Genomic DNA, 25,023 nt, shown 5'->3' on the forward strand with positions numbered 1-25,023 from the left:
GTCAGCGCCATTTGTGATTAGGAGTACGAAGGGTCGACTCTAAGCCTCAAGCCTCCACGAAACCCTGAAGACGATGATTTCCCCCAACTAACAAGGCGACCGCTTGCAGGTGGCTGTGCATGCGCATACATTTACGCGGAAAAGATCCGATTATCTCCCTCGCGATATTATTCGCATTTTTTCGCGATGGGGCCACAATCATGTAACAATGGCTCACAACCACATGGGCTGCAGTGGTTTTATCGGTCATTGTGATTTAGCGGCACAAGGACGCGGACAAAGAAGCAAGACAGGACGACTGCTAACTCTCAACTGGCAGTTTTTACTAAACAAAACATGTTTATATACCCAAAAGAAGGGGGTGGAGGAGGGAGCCTGTTCCTAGCAACGTGACACCATCGGATTACACTGCAACGCTTAATCGGTCCCTCGAACTACACTACTAACGTTCAAGCATTAATTTGCGTCAATTACCCAAGCTCCCTAAGCCACGATTTCTTTAATTGCGTGACACCCAAAACCACACGAACTCAATCACCTTAGGTATCTTCAGCTGTGATGTCTGCTCCAAAGACTTCCAGGTGTTACCCACTTCAAAAAGGCGCCATGTGTCTGTCGGTGTTGCCACTGCGCAACTGAAAAAGCAGGCTTGTCAAGAAAGAAAGTAAATAGCGGAGATTGCGACGCATGTAGATAACTCACACCTATCTGCCCACTGTATGTCCTTGTACCTTGTTGCTTTGAGTGTCTTGTTTTCCTAGAAAAGATATCAGGCGACGATAGTGATGTCGTCAGGTGATGTCGTTTCTTGCCATCACGCAAACGTTTTGAGGCAGTGGGGTGATGTGTAAATGTTGCGCAAAATACGGGGCCACATTATTTTTTGATACCACAACGATTTAACACGATTAACACGTTTTAACACGGTTTAATTTAACACGATTTAACCACAAAGGGTACGACCTCCGTGAGCGGACAACACGGTCTTCGCGTTCCAGGTTTTTCTTCATTCATTTCTTCCACGCGCTGCGCCGCTCATGTGCTGCATCTGCTCAGCTCAGCCGCGCCAGCCCGCATCATGAGTCACGTGCCAGGGGAATTGGCTACGTCACGACATTCCCTCGTTCTCCGATGCGTTCCTCCCAAGAGTGGAGGATTTTTCGAAGGTGTGCGGAAAAAAGGCCGCTTGTGTGCCAAAGGTCACCTGTGCGTGGTATTCTTTCGCAGGAGTTTGTCGTATTGCTTGGTGAAAACGCTGCAGCAGGGGGAGGTCACCTATGTGCTCTTCTAAGCTGCTCGTGAAACAACCTAGAATAAGAAGAAACGAAAGAAAAAAGAGAGATCATTCAAACCGGTGTTTTACATCAAACAACTAGTTTATTATTCCACAGTCCTGCGTTGCTATTGCGAATATCAATAGTGTTTTGCGCTGCAACCATGGGGTTCCAAAATCACGGTATTTTCTCGAAAGAGCCCTAGGACATCGGCACGCGAGAAACAGCCAGAAACCCGCGGTTCAATATATCTGGGGTGACCATGGCAATCATTTGACGGTCACCTCTGGTACAACATCATTATAGTATAAATTCGAAATCGAAATGAAGCTTCTTGATCTATCAATTAAGAATTTGAGCACGTTAAAGTATTAAAAAACATGACAAAATATCACATTATTAGTTTACCATCCCTGGCTTGTGTTCGTTTTCTTTTTCCTTTTTTTAAGTTTCCCTGCACTTAGTTCACAAGTCGGCTCCCTTGTGTGGCGTCCAGGGCCAGTGTTTCACTTGCCACACCCTGGACACGCCCCTGCACTGATTTCTACACCTACCATGTGGAGAATACCTTTTGTTATTAGCGGAGAATTGAATATGACGTGGCATTAACACGGAGGCACACATGCAATGCGTGTTGCTGCCTGTATATCCTGTACTCTGCATTGATACCGTTTTCAACGTTAAATAAATTAATATATGTATGACATATCAGACAGTTCTAGGAAGTTTTAATAGGGGATGTACGGTCACCGTTCAGAACCAACAGCACATTCGACAAAATACATATACTGCATCAAAATTGCGTAGGAAACCACACCCAGAGAAGTCTTATCAAATGCGCAGAAGCTACGGACGAGCAAATTGTTGTACACCAGGTCGAAAAAGGAGCTGATGGTGACCTTGCCTATGCAATGTTATACCATCACTTTACGAGGATAATTTGAGAGAAGCGACTTCACTTGGCAATCTACTTCCCAAAACTTGTACCAGTGCAGTTGCAAATAAAAAAAGTCAGTCTTTGCAAGATCATGATCTGTTCACACTTTTCATGCATGCCAAGGTGAACACAGTTTACGTGTGGCAGATGCCGGGAAGACGATGACGCTGGAGGAAGCCTATTCACACGTTTTGTCGGAGCCAATACTTTACGCGCTTAGTTTCAAATCACGCAAATGTGTCCCAAGTACGTTCTCCACAGCGAGGTGTTTTCGCAAAATGACACGTGGACATGCAACAATTTCGAGCACGCTTGCGCAGTACGTTGTCAGCCCCGGGGACGTTTATGTGCCCTCCCAAGCCAATCACAAACGTCTTTAGATTTGCGGGCGGAGGTGATCTCTAAGCGTTGATTTGTCCCGAAGTATGGATATTCCTCTGCATGGATCCCAAGGTCGCGTTAAGTATAGCACCTCCGGAGGGCGCTCCTTTTTACTAAACGAGACGAGTCTTTTCGTTCTTTCAGTATCTTCTGACGAGAAAAGATTCGAAGGTTTATATCTATTCCGGCTTCGGATAAATACCTTCGATAGCTTCGAATAGCATTATCAATCGTTCTTCCAAAGAGAGAGAGAGAGAAGCAAAAAAGGACTGACTGAAAGACTGATACCTAAGACACACGGCACGCTCCAAAGGCCTTTCCACAAAAGGAGTGCCGAAAATCGCTCGTTGCGCCCGTTATCGTCTGGCGAGCGAACCTTCTGGCAAAATGGAATGCTGTTTTCATGGTTCGCTTAACAAACGATAACTGGAGCCACGTGCGATTTTCAGCACCCCTTTTGCACAAAGGCCCTTAGAGCGTGCCGTGTGTCTTAGGTATGAATCTACTCTGCTGACCCTGGAAAATATATGGGTGCCAATTACCCACTACTCATAAGCTACGATTTCTTAAATTGTTCTGCACCCGAAATCGGACGGACTCAATCACTTACTATTTCATATTTCCAGCTGCGATGTCTGTTCCAAAGCCAGGTCCAGGGGCTCACTTCAGAAAAGGGCCATGTATCTCGAGGTCTTGCCACCGCGCAATTGAATAAGCGGGCTTGCCCAGAAAGCAACAAGTAGCGTAGATTGCGCCGTATGTAGACACCTATCTATCCACTCTGTGCCCTTGTACCTTGTTCCCCTTGAGTGTCTTGTTTTCGTAGAAAAGATATCAGGCGACGTGTGACGTCGTTGCTCGCTACAAGGCAAATCTTGTGAGGAAGCGCCCGAATATGGAAATGTGGCGTAAAACCTGTGGCCACAGCCATGTTATGTTTTACGTCCATTACGCCGCAAAGGGGACGACCAGCGGCGTGGAAGACAGGAATGCTCCAAACAAATTTTGGAAGTATATCAAAGACCAAGGCAGAAAGACTGATAAGCAACATAACTATCTAACCAGTGAGGATGGGGTGAGGTTGGATGGCCAGTGGGCGCTAAAACACATTAAAGAACAGGTCGAATCAGTTTTCGGGGCAGAGGTCGAGGAAACCACAGCCCCATGCAGAACGGAAAGGGAAGAAGCGGAATTGGGGGCAATCTCAGTTACGGAATGGGAGAGGGCTCTTAAGGCGATCCCAACAGGTACAGCGGCTGGACCAGACAATATTCCTATTAAGCTAATAATGCAACTCGGGCCAAAGAGCCAGAATACACTGAGGGAGATAGTGAGCAACGTATTAACGAGCGGGAATATACCACCTGAATGGGGACAGGGTAGGGTTAGTTTAATCTATAAAGGCAAGGGTGAGAGAGACGGCTTCAAGTCGTATAGGCCAATAACAGTAACACCGGTCATCTACAGGGTCGCGATGCAGGTCTTGAAAGGCAGAATCCAAAATTGGCTGGAGGACAATGGCATACTGGGAGAATTACAAAATGGGTTTCGGAGGGGGCGGAGACTGGACGATAATCTGTTTGTGTCGACTCAATGCATCGAAGTTGCGCAAAGGGAACGACGACCACTATGGCTCAGCTTTCTAGACATAAAGGGGGCATACGACTCAGTGGTTCATCCAATTCTATGGGAAAGGCTGGAGACGGTTGGAATGGACAGTGGTATGGTGAACCTTTTGAGGCAGTTATATCAGGATGGCTCCGTAGAAGTGGAATGGGAAGGACAGTATGTGGGGGAAACATCAAGGTAAAAAGGGGTTTGAAACAGGGGTGCCGATTGTCACCAATTCTCTTTATGCTTTATATCAGTGGTATTGAGCGTGAGTTAGAAGGCAGCGGTTTCGGCTTTAACCTGAGCTACGGAATTGGGATACAAGAAACAAGCCAAAAGACTCCAGGGCTGATATATGCAGACGACGTTGTTCTTATGGCAGACACAAGAGAGGAGTTGCAGAGCCTTATGCAAATATGCGGAAAGGGGGGAGAAGCCCTAGGTTTAAAGTTCAGTGCAGAAAAGTCAGGAGTTATGACGTATAATGCAAAACAGGAGAGACCCCTCCACATACAGGGTACAGAAATTAAGGGTGTTCAGAAATACAGATATCTGGGAGTATGGTTTGCGGACGGACAAAATTACCTCAGGGAACACGAGGGGGAGGTTATGAAGAAAGCCAGGAGGAATGCGTCGGTAATGAAAAGCAGAGCGCTCTGGGTATACAGTCGATATGAAGTGATACGAATGGTATGGAAAGGGGTAATGGTACCGGGTATGACTTTTGGGAACGCGGTCCTTAGCATAAATGCGGGCATATTACATTTCATGGAAACTCGACAAAGGGGTGTAGGGAGACTAGCGCTTGGGGCGCACGGGACCACACCCAATGAGGGGGTGGCGGGCGATATGGGGTGGTCGACGTTTGAAAGCAGGGAAGCACTAAGCAAAATAAGATATGGAAATCGGGTTAGAACATTGGGGAAAAACAACTGGGCAAGCAAGACGCTGTCTTACATATACCTTCAGAACACTGACACTCGGTGGAGGAGGAGAACCAGAATGCTTACAGCCAGATATCTTACATGCACCAAAGAGGAGGAAAAGAAGAGTACGAGAACCAGGGTCAGGGAGGCTGAGACAAGAAAATGGCAGGAACGTATGAAGGGGAAGCCAGCACTACAGATGTACAGGGAAAGAAAGACAGAGATCACAAGAGAGGAACTGTTTGATAATTCGTACGGGAGCACTTTATTGTTTGAGGCAAGAACGGGTATGTTACGGACCAAAACTCATTACGCGAAATTCCAACGGCATATCGACACAAGATGTAGCTGGTGCACAGAGGGGGAGGATGAGACAGCGGAACATGTAATCTTGAGATGTAGGGGACTCAACCCGGCACCAAAAGAGGCCGTTCAGCTGTGGGAGGCGCTCGGTTTTGAAAATGACGGGGGAGGGGTGGACCAAGACGCGGTGGCGGCAACCAAATCTCGATTGAATGACTCGTGGCATAGAAAGAGAAATAACTAATAGGGTTTTTATTAAATACTAAATACAAGAAATACCAAACACTTGATGAATCAACCAATTTGTAGCTTTATTTTTACTTTAACAGGCTAGGTGGCGTATGCTACCGCCCGATGCAAAGGGAAGGCCGCTATCCGTCCATCCATCCGGCTGGATACAGCATCCCCTCAACACCACCTGGTAACGGAGTTGGCGCAGTACGCAAGAAGGGCGTAGGGAACCAGCACAAGGTATAAGGAAAGACTCCCGACTTGAACAGTACAAATATAGTTAAAAGTTTAGTTACCCTCGCTCTGTGCTATCAGTACTTATAATGGCACTAAATAATGATTTAGACTTGGCAGTCCACGGAGTGGGAGTGTGCTCCGCTTGTGGAAGCTCACCACATTGTGTAGCTCCCTTGAGACGTGCCACCAGATGGCAGGATTGCGCACAAGAACCGGTACAGGAGGTAGTTGCGGGACGAGTTGCACACCAGGTTGGTGCACCAGTGGACCGTAGAAGCATGGGAGCTTGGGGACAAGAAGTGGAGGAACGACGGGCTGGCCGTGGCAGTCTTCCAGAGTTCCCAGGAGAAGTTTCACACCTGGTGAGAAGATTCCTTACTTCTCACGTCATATGGTGGGTGTTGGCTCATGTAGCCGGTGGTAACCTCGTTTGTGGTACAGTTTCACTTACGACCTTCAGGATTCCAGGAAGATGGCCTTCCCCGTTCCAATGGTTCTCGTTCCGATGGAGGAGGTTTTTGCGGAGACCTTTCGTATTCAGTATTTTGTCACATATCCTGTACCAACCGCAGAAGGCACTCAGGAAATAAAACTACACGCTTGAATAGCCAGACTTTGCCGGAAGTGACATACCCCGACCGTTCTCTCAGAGTAGAAACTAAACCCAACCCTCCTCTCGCCAGTCATTCTTCTTCCATCTCTTTCCTTCACTTCTTCTTTCTTTCGTTTCTTTATTTTTTTTTTTAGTATTCTTGTCGCGTCACGATTTGTCGGTATGCGCGAGGTTGCCGACGCCCCTGGACTGCCCAAAGCAATGCACAGGGTCCCAGTGCATGTGGCACTTTGGTCACAATTCCAAAGAAACATGAAATCTGCGCGCGCTATTAAGGGACCAATGAGGTGACATTTAACGTGAGTGCATACATGAAGCTATCCATGAGAATTAACAATGCCAGTCAACTTCACAAAATCTGTAGGAGAAAGCGACTTTGGGCGGCTTACGCGTTCCTCGCGCGGCTTCTTCCCATACATTTCTTCTTTGTCCATTAATTCGCAGGCCATGCGTTGATTATATGCCAGTCTACATCACCAGTCACGTGCCTGGGGAACTTCACCGCATAGCACGCTCTTAGCCAGCCACCATCCCGAATGCCATCGTTCGCGCCCTCTGCGTGGTTGAAATGGGATGTATACGCCCTTTTTGTGGCACTTATGCAGTTAGACAGATTGACACAAAAGGGGCGTACTCTTTGTGCTTTCCACAAATGAGGAGAGCTAACGGTATCATTCTTGGCCAATAGTTGTCGTTCAACGCGCTATGCTGCGAAGTTCTGTTTCAAGTTGGCAATTGTTTCGAGAGTTTCCAAGGGGTTTCAAATTGTCCCGTAGATGAGCAGCGGCGTATACATACAGGAAGAACGCGCCCGTGGCAAGCAGTGCTGACTTCACTCTCGCCAAAGCATCTGACATTCCTCTCTTGGACAACGTTACTACATTATCAAATCGAGATACCATTTAAATAACACTTTTAGGTAATAATTTTATCGCATCAAACACTCAGGCGTGACGACTGATAAATAATGCCACAACATAAAATTTACCGCTTAATCTTCATGGTTTGCGTTGCTTAAATTGGTCTATGACGCCATCGGATTATGTTTTTTTGTTTCTTTTCTTTTTAATTTTTTTTTCTCGTGCTACACTCAGTTCGCACGGTGGCGCCCTCAATTGGCTTCAGGGTGAGTATTCCCACGTGCCACGTCCTAGGAACGCCCATGTTCGGATCCCAATACTAATATTGGAGAGGATACTTTTTGCTCTGAGATATCCTGTATCCTGCATTAATACGGTTGTCAACTTTAAATAAACTATTCTGTGTATGCCACTTCAGAGACTTTTGGGAAGTTCTGGGTTTGAATGCTACCAAACTTTTCGACGGCTGCTTTATTCCAATAATTTCGAGTTTCCACACTTACAGTTTCTCTTCTTCAAGTTTACTGGAAACTACTGAGATGATGACCGAACAGGCTAGTTTATCCAGGCTCGTAATGACCAAGTCACGTCTCCCGGTAACGGAGCGGAATGGAAAGCCATGAAACTGAATGGATCAAATCAGTAGGGAGCAACAAGTCCGTACACGTGACAGTCCATGGAGTAAGAGCGTGCGGCTCCAGGGAGCTCACCCTGTCACCTTTGAGACGTGCGACGTAATGGCAGGCTTGGGCACAAGAACCCATACAGAAGCTTCTATGGGACGGGTTGCGCAGAAGGATTATGTACCAATGGAGCGTCGAAGACTGGAAGGTCGGGACGAGAATTTCGGGACGACGATTGGGCCAGGACGGTGGCAGTCCTCCGACGTAGAACCTCCCAGACTATCCGGCGAGAAGATTCCCTTCGAAAGTAGCAGTTCGGAGGCAGCAATACATTATCGGTGAAAACAAAACAATCCTCACTGCAGCGCCTCTAACTTATTAGGCGTACTAACTTTTATTCCTAAGGCTTCCGTAGACAGTTCTTGTGTTTTGCAGGAGGCACCACCTCCGTATTTTTCATTTCCCACTCTAATCTAATCTAATTAAGGCACCTAAGAACACGAACGATTGAAATAGGGCACGTGACCGGCGATAGAAAAGTGAGTGATTCGATTCTCGCTTCTGTTTGGCTTTTTCGACGGAAGGAAAAGAAAGAAAACGAAAAGTAGCGATTGAAGGATCGGATATACTCTGCTAAACATTAAAAATTCACGCGCATCAGTTAACCACTGTCCCAAAGCCAAGATTTATTTCATTACGTGACACCCGAAACCCGACGAACTTAATCACTTACCTTACATATCTTCAGCTGTGGTGTCTCCTACAAAAGCTGTCCGGGTGGTGGTCCACGCATCTCTCCGTCTTGCCTATGCGCAACTGAAAAAACAGCCAAGAACGCAGCAAATAGTGGACATTGCACCCTGTGAAGATAACGCACACCTATCTGTCCACTGCATGCCATTGTGCCCTGTATGAAGATATCGGGCTATGTGTGACGGCAAGGGAGATGTTCTGAGGCAGCGCTCGAGTGTGCAGATGTGGCGTACAATATGTTACCTCGGTCCCAGACACTTTAGAATACTGTTGGCGCAGTTTTTCGTCAAGTCGGCCCAGGACGCGTATTAATGGAGCATGGAAAGTGGGGAGGAAGGAAGTTCTCTATTTGACCGCGTTGAAATGTGTCACCACTGTGTTATGTTTTTACCACAGGGGTGGCATCCAATGTATTGCTCCGTAGACGAAAGCGTGCTGGGCGAACGCAATGCATCCTGGACAGGTCCTGGTCGCACGTCACAGCAAACGTCAAGGCACACGTGACCTTAAAGATGGCGGCGCCCGTGATCGGCGGCCAAACCGTTTGTAAACAATGCGGTTGTTGTTTCTGGACGACGTTTTGGATGTTTTTGGATCACAGTAATTATTTTTATCCGATAATCTCGCAGTAAAACGCGCAATTTTACACATAAAGCCTCGTATTGTTGATAACTTCCAAAGATGTGATGACGACCGCGCGTTAAGACTTACCGAGCCGATGCGATGTACTTAAACTAAGGTGACATGGCTACCATGTTGCGGAAGAAGCACCGCATAGTTTACGCTGACAAAATACGGTCATCTCTTGGTGTTATGACGGCGAAAATATGTCGGTAAGCGGCAAAACGACATGTAAACAAAGTCACATGACCTCAAAATGACGTTTTCTATGACGTGCGACCAGGACAAGATGGCAGTTTAGCCAAAAGCACCCTCTTGAGGGTAGTTACAACAATGGCGGGTTTGTGTCACCCCTGTGGTTTTTACACAATAAATGCGGCCCTAGCGATCCTATACTGCGGCAGACGTTTGATTCTCCCGCGAAGCTCTCCGCTTTTCTGCGGATGCCACGTGACAAGCTAGGAGAACGCGCGTGACGATGTGACGAAGCACCTGCATCCACTCGGAGGAGGGATCGCGCAGTGACGTCAGCCGGGATCGGTCATCGACACGACGGACGTCGCTGCGTCGTCTACTCACCGCATACGTTTCTTTCTCGCTTGCCGCGCGTCTGCGTGCCGCCCCAGGTATATTGCCTCCACCCACGACTCTCCACAGCGAGAGCTTCTCACACCGTGTATGACAAGATGGCGAACGACAGCGAAGTCGAGTTATTGACTGAAAGTTTCCGTTCTTTTACATCTGAGCCATTGCGAAATCAACATCACAGACGCAAGAAATGTAGGCTTCACTCGCTGTGCCGATATACCACATTCTTTTCTTGTGAAAGATGCTTAGCTTTCAACTCCCTGACACTATGACAGTAAATAGTTGTGGGGGAGAGATTTACTGAACGGATTTCACGCGGGGGTACAAGCACAACACATGCACACAAGATCAACGATACAGGACGATGCAAAATGCGGCTATTAACAAATGAGAGGCAATGAATGATAGGTGATCGTGGATGGGGGAAAAGTATGTACAAAATCTTACGCTTTTCCCAAATCCCAAATCTTATTCCAGTGTCGGCCCAATGTCATTTTAACGCGACGCTCTATAATGTAGATAGCAATGACATTCTGTTTCCCTCACAAATTCGCCAGCACCCTCAACCTGTCTTCAACTCCCGCCTCAGACCGTCGAAGGGTAGGGGAAGAACTGTAGCAGGCAGCACCATCTGCAATGACATCAACGCTCCTTCGCCTTGTCGCGCTAAGAAACGCGTGGCCAGTTGTTCCCGTGGATTATTCTAAACCCAATCTCGTTCCTGGAGTACGCTACCTACACACTCTTAAAACTTGTGATTTATGGTGGTGGTGATGCTGAACAGCGTGGAGGCGTGGCGGCTAAGAGCGCGCTATGCTGTGCCGGCCGTGATCTGGGGTTTTTCCCTGGGTTTTCCTCAGACGCTATCAGACATATGTTGTCAGAGCTTCCCCTTAGAAGTCGGCCTCGAACATATATTCCTCCAGAGAGTTAGTCGTGACGTTGCCCATCTCTGTGAGGCCGACAACGGCCAGCTCTTTCATTAGCACCTCCATCACCACCTCTTTTCTGGAGGAAAATTGAAATCTGAAATTGGGCACGATCATCACATTAATGGGCTAAAAAAGTGACCTTCACTTGGCAACATTCGGGGTTCAGTTTGCAAAAATTTACATAATTAAACTTACGCCACATGACATTCCCATCAGGAGGTAGCAAAAACCTATTGAGAAGAAATGCCGTTGAGCGCGTGATTTTAGGCGGCGTAATTTTTTATTATGATTCAATGACACGTTTTTTGGGACACCCTCTATATAAAGAAAATTTCTTACATGGATACGATAGTATGTACAATGAAACCAGTGCTAGTTGTAATAATACAGGCTGCATGGGTTACGCCAAGTAGTGGGTTTCCGAAACTCAATTCCTTCAGATCTCACATGGGGTCTCTCTCTCTCACTCACTTTTTTCTCTAGTTGTTATACCGAGCAATAAGCAGGGGTTATGATGTGGCTCTGAACAGCAGGCACATTATCGCCCACGTTCTTGCCACTTGTCCGAGTGCACCAGCTAAGGGGAGGTGGGATATATTTATCGGAAGAAAGGGGGAAAAAGGGGGAAAGGCCAGCTAAGGAGTTTCTTAGTAGAGGGAAAAGAGAGGCAAGAAAACGTCCGGTGACTTATCGTGAACAGGTAACAATTAAGTGGAGATGTCTATTGTTGCCACATTCTTTGACGTAATTTATATTACAACAAATGCATTATGGTGTAGTAAATACCGTAACTGTATTTGATGAGGCAGTCGTCACTACTGCACGGTACTTGTGCTGAAGCACTGTGCGATCCTATACGTCTATCAGCCGGCCAGTGTCTGAAGGGACGAGGGTTTACCTGGACATGACTCAATCGTCCAAACCTCCTGTTCAGCAACACACTTAACGCACTTTTCTACATATTCCGGCCACTTCTACGCCCGATTCCATGTCAAAGAATACGGATCACATACCCTGACCCCAAATCAGGTTGCACGACAATCCTTGCACAGTGCACGAATCCGATCTGTGCTCTAACCCCTGACTAACAAAAAAAAAAAAAAAAAAAAAGATTTCCGAAAGCTGTGCTGAAATAAGGTATACGAAAATATAGTCTCCAACGATTTGTTTCTTCCGAGAAGCCTTCACAGTAGGTCGGGCCCCAGCCTGTATCTACAACAGGGTTGCGGAGTCGCCACTCCGGAGTTGGAATGATTCCGGAATCATTCCAGATTTACCAGAACCCGGAATTGAATTGGAATGGAATGGTCTGGGTGCCCCGGTGGCAGTTTTGGTTTCAAAGTGCTGGTTTCTGCCCTCGCGCCCCTTTCACCGCCCCTACTCAATGTCAAGAGTGAAATAACCTTGCCTTTGTGCTTTTTCCGTGCTTGTTAATGTCGATCTCCTCCAGCACTGCTCGACTTGCCAGTACGGTTACCGGTCCTTTTGTTTCCTTGAGGGAATTAACGGAATAGAATTGGGTTGCCAAGCCATTCCGGGAGTGGGAATTGGTCATACCTTTTCATTCCGAGGAATTGAAAGGAATGGAATTACCACAAATTCCCATTCCTCGGAAGGGGAGTTGGAACGGAATGGGAGGACCCATTCCGCAACTCTGATCTCCATTCCTTCTGCTGCTTTGGCTCCTTACCTCAACGACCTTACCCTGTTGCGAAGATATCACTTGTCGTTGTCGACCATTACTGTGACCAAAAGAAGAACGGTCTCTTCTCTATTCGAAATATCGGCGGCTCTCCCCCCATCTTGAGTCAACTCCCTTCGTACTTTCCTACCGGTTCGCTGGATTTCTACCCGTCTACATTAGTGTCACTCTGTGCCACGTCTTTGAAATCGTGTCGGTGTCACACTCTCTGCACCCCCTGAAGCTCAGGATGTGTAACTCATAGGTATACGACACTTGAAACAAGGTTACCATTAGTGACAAGAATTCGTCGACTGTACCAGTTGTTGCAATAATGAAGAAACAAGCACGACATCGTGATTATGATGATAGCAACGACATGCTTAGCACATAATACGCCAAAACAAATTCCCTGAATAGTGACATACGCCTATGTATGTAACACTTCCTATTGCACCAAGAAGAACAGCGTAACCGACGTTTCTATTCTCACATTTTAATGAAGCTGCGCATACACTGCGATACATGCCAAGATCGTACATCGGGATACACGTTTAACATGAAGATCTAAACACCTCTGAAGCTTAGACGAACAAAGAGTTCAAATATGTTATATGTACACTGATTATAAATCGTTGCACTGAAAACTCACAGCTTCCAAGGGGAAGGACATCGCTTGCTATCCTACAAGTAACATTCACTTACAGTTACTTACATCTATCAACGTACCGCCACACTTTGTTACACGCCAACAGAAACGTATCTCAATTTCGTAACAGTGCCAGGCCACTTGCATTCAGTCGCTGAATAACCGACCCACTTCTGTTCTGGTGCTGACCCTCTGTTATTCATCACAGCACGAGTAAAACCACGAATTATTATTTTTTATTAACTTAGCAGCCCAGAGCATCCTCGTGTGCTTCCTGAATTCCAACAGAGGTTACATACAAGTGAGGAAGAAATAATTTCTTTATATTGAACCATCTCAGAGAGGCAGCCAGTCGAAATACAATTCGTCCGTCATTGTCAACAACGTTGGAATTTGCGTGGAGGATTAACAGTTTGACCATTTTGATGTCTTTCTTTTCAGGCACTTCGCTCTCTTTGCTCCCCTCACTGTCTTCAGATTTCTTCTCAAACTGTTGGATGTCTTTCTCGAAAATGTACGCGAGCGATGTCGTTCCATATTTATTCGTGGCATTCACTTCCGAATAAGGAAGCAGCAGTTTAACGACATCGCAACAATTTACGTACGCGCTACACAGCAGAGCCGTGTCACCGTCTCCATCGCAAGTGAAAAAATCTGAATGTGGAAGAATCGCTCGCGTTGCTTCAACTCTACTGTACTCCGCGCTAAGATGCAGCGGGGTGGAACCATGTTTGTTTCCCTTAGAAGCAAATGAATGGGGAAGAAGGAATTCAACAATATCAGTGTGACCTTGCCTGGCAGAATAATGCAAAGGAATACATCCATACGTGTCAGGGACGTCGGCCGATATGAGAGGAAGGATAACCTTCACGATGTCGATATGGCCATACGGAGCGCTATAGACGAGTGGAGTATCGCCTTCGTGATCTCGTGCATTGAAATACATTCTAGAAAGGAAGAATCTGACTACTTCCAAGTGGCCCCCGATAACTGCGCGGTGAAACGAATTCTGTCCACGTTTGTCTGTATCATTCGCTGACAAATGAGGAAACAATAACTTTACTACATCCAAGTTTCCTGCACGAGCACTCAGATGAAGTGCAGTGGAATCATCTTCATCGGTAGCTTTAACGACAGAATAGAGCAGCAGTAGCTTGATTATTTTGATGTGTTCCTTTCCGAAGATGTTGCTATTTTTCGTCTTCTCAGTACTGCTCTGTTTGCCCAATATATTCTTTGGGATGATGCCACGAAATCTTTTCACATATTTAGCTATTTCAACATAACGTACTCTAGTAGAGTAAGGATACGTAGCATGACCATATTGATCAGTTATAGTAACGTCACCAACCAGCTGTGACATATCGAGATGTGGTATGCAGAGTACCCTGCGCATTTCGGTCTCCTCATTCTCCTTCATATTGGTTTCTTGTACCGATTCCCGCTCCGGGATACCTTCACGTCTTTTCAAAACTGGAGCTATTTCACGTGAAGTCGCGGAGGCTGTGTTAGAACACGGGTGTACAGAGAAATTATCTTGATCACTTATCTTATCGTGTATGACTCTGACAAGTTCTCTGTCCAGTATTTTGCTCATTCCCCTCTCAAAAGGTAGTCCACCAACACTGCGTAGAAGTGCCGTATCGCCAGTGTCATTTTTCATATCTACATTTGAATAGGGAAGCAGGAGCATAACTGAACTTACGAATACGCTCTCTGAACTTTTGTGTAATGCGGTGTCGCCATAGCAGTTACGAGCGGTGGCATCCGCGTGAGGAATGACCATCTTCATTACCTCTCTTTGCTTTACTGAGGCAGTTTCATGCGTTAACATTGACGGCTGTTTATAGAGTGCGTGACCAAGCAGCCATTTGCAGAGCATTTCTTGTTCAAAAATTGATCCAGGATCAGCTGCCAGGTGCAAAGGTGTGTTTCTTTGTTTGTCTCCTGCGCCTCTTGTTGTTGCAGAATGGGGGATTAAGATATGCATGACGTCCGAATTACTACAAATAGTACTCACGTGCAGCGGTGTCTGACCATCAGCATTGGGTTTATCACTCGGTAGGAGATGCAGAACGTATTTGCAAACATCTTCCGCGCCCACCGCTGCGTACACGTGTAACAGTGTGGAGTCATCTTTGCCCACAGCTCTAATGTCCGAATGAGGTAAGAGTACTTTGAGGACCTTATACGACGTCGCGTGGAAGATAGGGCTGTGTCCAAAATCGCACTTGATTGCATCAACATCGATTACTCGTTGCTGAGTGACCCCCCAATGCCTCATCTCTTGAGAGTCCGAAACAAGCGGCCGTTCGGAGGTCTTCAGATCGGAACATACTTTTAAGAGGCAATTGAACAGTTCTGTATACTCCATCAGCACCACATCCTGTATCACTGAAGACGCGAAGTCTTTTTCTTCTGTAATGTTTTTAATTGCAACAGGGAGTTGTTTTACCCAGTTGACGCTCCTCTCACTGCAGAGTGAGCAAAACACATTCAGTCTTGGCCACGCACGCACGCTATCGGCATACATCAAAGGCGTCATCCCAAGTCCGTCTTCGTCTAGCAATTCCTCAGCCATTTTCTCACCGTGCATCTCAGTGACCTTGTCCAATGTCTCTTTATCTGCATACAACGCTGCTATATGGAGTGGCGATCTTGAAAAAGCATCACGGCTGAAGGACACCTCTGCACCATTCTCAACACTCTGCCAGTCATTGTTCATGATATGGCAGTGAAGTGCGTGAGATTTTGCTCCCAAGGCATCGAAGAAGTTGAGGACCCCATCATAATCGCTGTTCCTGTACATGTTGGCGACAAACTTTGTAACGTCGCCCTCGGCGTTATCTTCCTGTCTAACCTCATTAGCGAGAAAATCAGCTGCAAAAAACTCGGCAAATGTTTTGTGCACAAACACAGGAATACCGTTGTTGTGTCCGTCTACCAATCCGTGTTTGAGGTGACCATCGACTACCAGTTTCATTAGCCGTCCACCAGTTTCAAGTTCCCGCAGCTCCTTTTTGCTTAGCAACATGGTCAGCAGCTCCTTGCTGAAGAACACTTTGAGAGCTAGAAGACCATGCTCCTCGTACAGAGCAGACCTTGTCTTGTCGTTTTCGTACTGCACAGCAATGTGGCTTTTGTTTAAAACTGTTCCTCCTGACTGTTTCTTCATATAAATTGTGAGCTTATTTTCAAGGAACTTCTCATAGATTTCTAAAATGCTGGATTTTTCTCTATGTACAGGATTCTCTTCAGGTGTTCCTTGTTCGAACTGCTCGAGTTGTGCTTCATCGATTTCTGCAATCATTTGAATCAGTAGCGGGTTGTTGGTGATCTTATTTTTCCCCTGCGAAGAAAATCTTCCTAGTGATCTACGCGCGAATGAATCCAATTTCTCATCACTGATTTTGCAATCATTTCGTTTCCAAAACATTTTCAGAAATTGCACTTGTTCTTTATCTTTCAAACCGACAATTTCGAAAGCCATTGTGTGCAACTTGTTTTGCATTTCGAACTTTGAGCAATTCCGACCGAACAAAAAAATTTTCGAAATCATAGTTTTTTGCAGGGAAACCACTAATTCTAGCAAAAATTCACGGACTTGAGCGATGACTTCGTCAAATGCGTCGAAAATGACGAAAACCTTGAAAGGCCAGGCAGTAGAGATGCTCCTCTCGAGAAGGTTGAACTGGAAGGTGTCCTCCATTAAACCGCATAATTTAGCAAGCATGACAACTCCCATGTCGTTGCGATCCACACACTCAATGTTAATTTTTTGCATGTCTACATGCAGCACCCATCTCATTTCTTCCTGAAATTTTATATCCTGAGCCATGCGCAATGACATGACACTTTTTCCCATTCCGGGATCGCCACAAATGACCACGACCTTATCAGTAACGTAACGAAGCAACTCTTTCATGTCACGAATCTCGCATTCGCCGGCAACTGCTTCCAGGAGGAGTCCAAGAGGACCATTAGATCTGACCCAGTGGAATCTCGAGCTTCTTGAGTCGTACCGAAGAAGGTGGACTGTCTTGGCTCTGTAGATAGCCGATTGCGCAAGTGCATCGTAACCGTTCCCATCATCCAGCAACACACATCTTTCGAAACGTTCCACTTGGCTGTAGTTGCACGCACGGCACCCTGGAAGAAGGAAAGCATCGATGGCTTCGCCGCAGGAATCCACGATTGCAAATGCCTCGTTCGGCAGACTACGTAACGCCGCACTAAGATCCACCTGAGTGACACGTTCGCATGTGCGTTCAATGTAGTAGCCAGCTATCTTTTCGTTCAGCGTCTGAAGTTTCGGTCCTACCTTGATTTCTTTGTCTCGACACAACATTAGAAAGGTGTTGTCGTCCAGTAGGTCCGAAAACGTGTTTACAGTCTGTTCCGCTGCGCTGACGTGCCTTCTTTCACCTCCTGATCTCATTACTTCATCAACTGATAGTTTGAACACCTCTTGAAACTTAATCGAAGAGGATTTCAACGCTTCGGCTTTGCATTTATCTGTTACATTTGCAAGATCGCAATTACACACATCAACGACTCTTGGCGTATTTTGAAAATACTCACTAATTGCTTTTACGAACTTTTCGTCTTGCTCAGAATTTCCAGTCAAAATAATCACTTTGGTCTCCCTAATTTCAATTAATGATTTTAACAGTCCAAGCATCGCTTTTCGGGATCGTTCTTCTGGGTCATGTTTTGTGTCAGCTGACAGGACTACATAGGAACACTTGTTCTTCAACAGCGCTTCTTGCAGATCACTGTCCCACATCACTTCCTCGAAGAATACATACGACTCTCCTTTCATCCTAACAGCATCGTTAATCATCACTTCGAGGAAGGTCAAGTTGGGAGCCCTGAGAACGAGAAGTGGGCAATCTTGCAACTCAAACTTTGTCTTGAACTCTATTCTTAGGTCTTCTGTCGTCTTTGCTTTCCCCAGTCGCACATTCTGTTCCTTTATTTGCTCTCTATCTTTTTCCGGGCGGTTTTTCGAGATGAACTCTTCCATATCCCGAATAACGTCGTCCTTGAAAAACTCGAACAGTTCAGGAACTTGTTTCCGCAGGAGCTCTTCTCCTGATGCCATGTGCGCCTCGCGAGTGTCGTGGTTTGGGAAACGCATTGCAAGCATGTGAGGAACACGCACCACAAGTTCCTGTTTAATCAAAGATTTGCTATTAAATGCCCCTGCTATTATATCGTGTAGTTTATTCCTCTCAGAACAGATCTCCTTAAGAATTCGTTTGTAGTGGTCTCTCCTCCCTGCGTCATCTTTCCTGTATGGCTTTCCACCATTTCTATACACCATGTCCAGGGCAGCATGACAGAACTCATGTGCCATCGTTCCTAGAAGTTCATCGTCCTCCCTCTTTGCTCCAAGATAGATTTTTTCCTTTCGAGGCATAGTCAGGCCCAAGGTAGTTTTGTAATCGCTCCCCAGCATACAGCCTAATTTCTCGCTCTGGAAGTCGAATATGATTTCTAACCACGGGGTCGTAGCGACAACGCGGAGAATAGTGTCCACCATAGGGATCTTACTGAGTTTTTCATACAATTCTTTCACTTTGACTTCGAACAAGTCACTGCTCATTTGGCTTGGCGATTTGCTTACTAGTTGTTGAGCCGGATCGCATTTGTGCACAAGTAGGCGCAGTTGGTAACGATACTCGCATTCCTCCATGGGTTTGAGTCGGCCGATGATGTCTGTTTCATCCATTATCTTCCTCTCGTTAAATCTGCAGTTATGTGTCGCTAGCAGGGCAGCTATTTTAAGTTGTCTATAACATAGCGCGTTACACAGAGCAGATGTCTCAGTAATCGGGTCCAACCACTGCCTGAGGTCTCTGTTCTCTTTTAGACATTTTTCCACCTCACCGAAGTCGCTTCTGTTGATGGCGTCATGCATCGCTTTCCGAATCGTTGCCGTCTCGTGGGACCTCTCCATGTTGGCGCTAGAATCGGACGGTCCTCCAGCTTCATCCATCGTTGTCTCGAGTAATGGTGGGTCCTGCAAGCACATGACAGAAGGTATATTTCTGGAAAACAAATCAATGAAAATGAATCCATGCTAACCATCTGACAAAGTGGTGCGGCCCGATCTCAGATATTCGACATGAATTTTCGTCATTAAGTTTTTCCTTCGCTAGCACGTTACGCAAAGCTGATGCCCCAGTAGTCGGGTTCAACCATTGCCGGAGATGTGTGTTCTCTTTCAGACACTTTCGACATTAAGTTTTTCCTTCGCTAGCGCGTTACACAAAGCTTATGCCCCAGTAGTCGGGTTCAACCATTGCCGGAGATGTGTGTTCTCTTTCAGACATTTTCGACATTAAGTTTTTCCTTCGCTAGCACGTCACACAAAGCTGATGGCCCCAGTAGTCGGGTTCAACCATTGCCGGAGATGTGTGTTCTCTTTCAGACATTTTCGACATTAAGTCTTTCCTTCGCTAGCGCGTTACACAAAGCTGATGCCCCAGTAGTCGGGTTCAACCATTGCCGGAGATGTGTGTTCTCTTTCAGACATTTTCGACATTAAGTTTTTGCTTCGCTAGCGCGTTGCAAAAGCTGATGCCCCAGTAGTCGGGTTCAACCATTGCCGGAGATGTGTGTTCTCTTTCAGACATTTTCGACATTAAGTTTTTCCTTCGCTAGCACGTTACACAAAGCTGATGCCCCAGTAGTCGGGTTCAACCATTGCCGGAGATGTGTGTTCTCTTTCAGACACTTTCGACATTAAGTTTTTCCTTCGCTAGCGCGTTACACAAAGCTGATGCCCCAGTAGTCGGGTTCAACCATTGCCGGAGATGTGTGTTCTCTTTCAGACACTTTCGACATTAAGTTTTTCCTTCGCTAGCGCGTCACACAAAGCTGATGCCCCAGTAGTCGGGCTCAACCATTGCCGGAGATGTATGTTCTCTTTCAGACATTTTCGACATTAAAGGACAACGGAAGCGAAATTTGTCCATTGCAAAAAAAGGAACCGAACAAGGTGTAAATATTATGTAAAATTATGGTGCCACTAGTATTTTGCAAGTACGCTGTACGGATGGGCATATTTTTGACGATTACGAGCGCGCTGGGCCGCCCACCCGACACGATCGCCCATGGAGCGCGCCAAGCATTGCGGGAAAATCTGAGGAGCGCGTGACGTCAAATATCTCTCGCGCCCCATGTGCGGCTGCCCGGTAAACGGCACAAACACGGCGAATTCTGAATAACGCATGAAGATGTTCGATACGGAGATCTCGTGAAAGTCTGAAGGCGATATATCCTATGAGAGATGGGTTCGTACATGCTTCTTCGTCTCCGTTCTTTCCCCGTAGCGGGAATTAGACGTACGCCGAAACGCCAAATGAAAGTCAGGAACTCCAACAGGAGAGCCAACGTGCGTCACTTCCGTGGTCTGCTACGGCGGCGCGGCGACGCTCACCAGGGGCTCAGAGTGCTCCACGGCCGAATGTTATATCGCGATTGTGGCGGCATTTCAACTAACATACGCAAATCTAAGTCGAATTCCGGATTGTTTTGGTACACATCGCAATATGAGGCAAATAGCTTTGCAGCCTATTTTCGCTTCCGTCGTCCTTTTAAGTTTTTCCTTCGCTAGCGCGTCACACAAAGCTGATGCCCCAGTAGTCGGGTTCAACCACTGCCGCAGATGTGTGTTCTCTTTCAGACATTTTCGACATTAAGTTTTCCTTCGCTGGCGCGTTACACAAAGCTGATGCCCCAGTAGTCGGGTTGAACCATTGCCGGAGATGTGTGTTCTCTTTCAGACATTTTCGACATTTAGTTTTTCCTTCGCTAGCGCGTTACACGAAGCTGATGCCCCAGTAGTCGGGTTCAACCATTGCCGGAGATGTGTGTTCTCTTTCAGACATTTTCGACATTAAGTTTTTCCTTCGCTAGCGCGTTACATAAAGCTGATGCCCCAGTAGTCGGGTTCAACCATTGCCGGAGATGTGTGTTCCCTTTCAGATATTTTCGACATTAAGTTTTTCCTTCGCTAGCACGTCACACAAAGCTGATGGCCCCAGTAGTCGGGTTCAACCATTGCCGGAGATGTGTGTTCTCTTTCAGACATTTTCGACATTAAGTTTTTCCTTCGCTAGCGCGTCACACAAAGCTGATGCCCCAGTAGTCGGGTTCAACCATTGCCCGAGATGTGTGTTCTCTTTCAGACATTTTCGACATTAAGTTTTTCCTTCGCTAGCGCGTTACACGAAGCTGATGCCCCAGTAGTCGGGTTCATGATGGCCCAGTAGTCGGGGTCGGGATGATGGATGGGAGGTCGGTGGGCCACGGACCATTTCGCTCTATTGGGAGCACACGAGTGACGAGCTATCAAAGGGTTGAATCAAAGTCATAAGAAAAGGGTTGTCACAAGGGAGCAAACGCGGAACATGATTTGTATGGAGAGCTCTTTGCTTGGACATAAATAACTGCAAAACGTTCTTTAAGGTGGGAATAATAGCGCGTTACACAAAGCTGATGCCCCAGTAGTCGGGTTCAACTATTGCCGGAGATGTGTGTTCTCTTTCAGATATTTTTCCACCTCACCGAAGTCGCCTGTGTTGATGGCGTCATGCATCGCTTTCCGGATTGTTGCCGTCTTGTGGGACCTCTCCATGCTGATAAAAGAATCGAATGGTTTTTCGACTATTTTCTAGAGAGCTGGCCTCAGATTTTCCCTCTCCCCCGCGCGGCCCGCCCACCCGAAGCGCGCCAATGGGAAGACGCGTGGGCGGTGTCGGCTGAGTGCCATCTGGGGGCAGGGGTTCGACCGTAGACGGGGACGTGCTTTTGGCGATGCTACATCCACTGGGTTGTTCCATCCACCACGGCCCTGAGTTGGCCCGTGAGATGGCGCTGCTCGATCTGTGAACCTAAAGTCCCTCGATCCACAGGGGTGACACAAACCCGCCATCGTTGTAACTACCCTCAAGCGGGTGCTTTTGGCAAAACTGCCATCTTGTCTTGGTCGCACGTCATAGAAAACGTCATTTTGAGGTCATGTGACTTTGTTTACATGTCGTTTTGCCGCTTACCGACATATTTTCACCGTCTTAACACCAAGAGATGGCCGTATTTTGCCAGCGTAAACTATGCGCGGTTACATGCATCACTTGAAAAGGGGTGGTGGTAGCGCGCGAATGTGACCTTCGCATGACTTAAAAAAAAACAAAAAAACATCTCCTATCCTTACGTCACCTGCCCCGCATTTCTCTTCTCTGTGGAGGAGCCGCTGGGCCGCCTCCTTTTCTTCTCTCATCCATGATCAGTGCAGAAAGGCGCCTTCCAAGACGTCCGCGACGCAATGTTGTATCTTCTTTGTCAAGAACGCGTTGTGATTTATCGGGAGCGGCGTATTCGTCTTTTTCCAGAGAGAGAATTCCGGCACACTCACAACATCAGTCATCTGCTCTTGTCATGTATTCCAACGGCTAACGGGCAAACTGCGCCAGTATTTCGCGTGTGGCTTTCGTTACCATGATCAGTTGTCAACTAGGAACCAAATTACGCTGTAATTTAATTAGCTTTAATAGCGAGCGAAATGGATGCGACCGTCCTTTCAAGACGGATATTAATAATAGGTTATAGAAATAAAGAATCGAAGATTCTAATGAATGAATTGAAGAGCTTGACAGTAGCGAATCGCCACTTTCACCATTCCCTGCAAGCTCTTCGGTACAGAAAGGTGTGCTCGAATGACGACGACCTGAACAGAAACCTCAACCAAGTGAAACAAACTTCTGTCTGTCATCAGTATTCATTCGATCTAGTTGAAGAAGCTGTCAACAGAGCTCGCAAAGCAAATCGCCTTAGCTTATTCGAGAAAAGAAAGACAACCCAAAACATAATGCTGTGAACCTAACTGGAGCATTCGCCGGAAATATCCCAAACATTAACAGCATGCTTCATCGCCACCATAGCATCCTTCTCCAGTCAGAACGCATTAAAAACATATTTCTTGAGCCACCACGTGTGGCTTACAGACGGACACGTAACTTATAAGTTCGTTTAGTGCGCTCCAAAGTAAGCGAACCCACAAATTTACCATCGGACGTCCGGGCAGAGACCATAGACGGGCAAAGGATCCGCCGAACCGGTAGCGAAGTATGAAGAGAAGTGGTTCAGGACAAGAGCTGCGGATATTTTTGAAAGAGCCACTGTCCCTGTTCTGGTCACCGTCCTCATCATTGGCATGGATGGTGTTTAAAAGATTATGGATGACGCGTTAGATGTTCATGCAGCGATAACGTGTTAAAGTCCGTCAAGGCCCTGTTGCCTTACTTGGTTTCAGCTGGACCCATGTACAAAATGGAGAACCCCACTGAGACACCAGCACGACGACCGGAAACCTGGATCTGACACAAAAGCATTCCAAAGTCAACCGATAGGCAATCCCCAGATGGAGGGAATTTCCCTTAACCGATTGTGACGTCATTGTAAAGCCCCTTATAGGCCTCGCAGACAAATTTGTCCTGCCATTTTGTCCTGACGAGGGTGGAGCTTCCTGCGTACCCTGACGTCGCCCCTAGCTTTATATAATTTAATGAACTTAATGAATTTAATAATAAGTTTTAATGAACGCTTTTTTCTTTGTAACTTCGCCTACTTTTGTCGGAGAAACGGCGAACTTGAAAGGGGTTCGGACGACCGCGGATGGACCCACGAAACCCCCTTTTTCTTACTTCTGATACATTCCCATAATTCAGCTTTTGGACTCGTCTGATTATTTTACGAGGATAATTTTAATGCAGCGACCTCACTAGGCCATTTACTTCAGAAAATTGTATCAATGCAGTTGCAGTGAAGTCAGTCGTTTCAGGGTCATGATTTGTCTTCACCTTTTTTATGCATGCCAAGGTGAATATACTTTAGGTGTGCCATGCAAGGTTTATATTTCCTGAGGCATACCCGATACCAAGGGCTCGAACCGACCTCGGATAAAGAGCTTCGGTAGGCTAGAATAACATTTCAAATTGAGTTTCAAAGAGGAAGAAAAAAAATCTGAAGGTCTGAATCTACTCTTCCAATCCTCGAAAATTCACGCCCGTCAATTACCCTATGCCACGATCTCTTCCATTCGGAGGCACCTAAAACCAGATGAACTCAATCAATCACTTACTTAGAGTATCTTCAGCCGTGATATCCGCTCCAAAAGCTGGCCAGGTTTCAAAAGCTGGCTCCAATAGCAGGCCACTTCAAGAAAGTGCCATATGTCTCTCTCGGTCTGCTTATCTGGCGGTCGTGTACCTGTACACTGCGAAATTGAAACATTAGCCTTGCCGACAAAACAGCAGATAGCGGAAACTGCGCAGTATGTAGATAGTGCATACCTATCTGTCCACTATGCACCCTTGTGCTTTGAGTCCATGAGTGCGTCGTTTTCCTAGAAAAGATATCAAGCGACGTGTGATGTCGTTCGTCGCGATCAAACAAATGTGAGTGTGCGGCGGAATGTGTAAATGTTGCGTAAAATACGAAATATCCGCCATGCTACGTGTTACATCGACTAAACCACAAAGGGCATGACCAGAGTCGTGGCTGACTCCATAGAACATCCGCTCAAAGCCGAGGAGTCGTTCGACGCATGATGGGACAGCTATTAAAGGTGCTGTTGTTTAAATTGGTAATAAAATGCGACAATACAAGACTCCGTCGATGTCCAAAGAAGTTATCCGGCCCAGTGTTATAATGGTCAAGTGAATTAACCGGTGATGGTATTAAGGACAAGGCGGTAAGGAAGAGACCCCAGACAACAAAAGCACACAGAGGTAAA

General features: G+C 46.5%; 1 protein-coding gene across 9 annotated transcripts in view; it reads right to left on the reverse strand.

Moving 5' to 3' along the window:
• The window catches only part of LOC135366588 (uncharacterized), an 83,109-nt gene that overhangs the window by 55,778 nt on the left and 2,308 nt on the right, over positions 1–25,023 (reverse strand). For 3 of the 9 annotated variants that reach the window (XM_064599356.1, XM_064599357.1, XM_064599353.1), the window contains exons 3-10: positions 24,581–24,633; positions 24,370–24,504; positions 8,876–19,245; positions 8,730–8,812; positions 3,203–8,295; positions 1,205–1,308; positions 703–757; positions 539–635 (exon numbers count right to left, since the gene is read on the reverse strand). In XM_064599356.1, the coding sequence (XP_064455426.1) occupies positions 13,465–19,221 (5,757 nt within the window). In that variant the 5' untranslated portion in view covers positions 19,222–19,245; positions 24,370–24,504; positions 24,581–24,633 and the 3' untranslated portion in view covers positions 539–635; positions 703–757; positions 1,205–1,308; ... (1 more) ...; positions 8,730–8,812; positions 8,876–13,464. Of the gene's footprint in view, positions 1–538; positions 636–702; positions 758–1,204; positions 1,309–3,202; positions 8,296–8,729; positions 8,813–8,875; positions 19,246–24,369; positions 24,505–24,580; positions 24,634–25,023 lie in introns of those variants that run through there. The other 6 variants (XM_064599354.1, XM_064599355.1, XM_064599359.1 and 3 more) reach the window with 6 other exon arrangements.

This window comes from Ornithodoros turicata, chromosome 8 (assembly GCF_037126465.1).
Source record: "Ornithodoros turicata isolate Travis chromosome 8, ASM3712646v1, whole genome shotgun sequence".
Lineage (NCBI taxonomy): Eukaryota > Metazoa > Arthropoda > Arachnida > Ixodida > Argasidae > Ornithodoros > Ornithodoros turicata.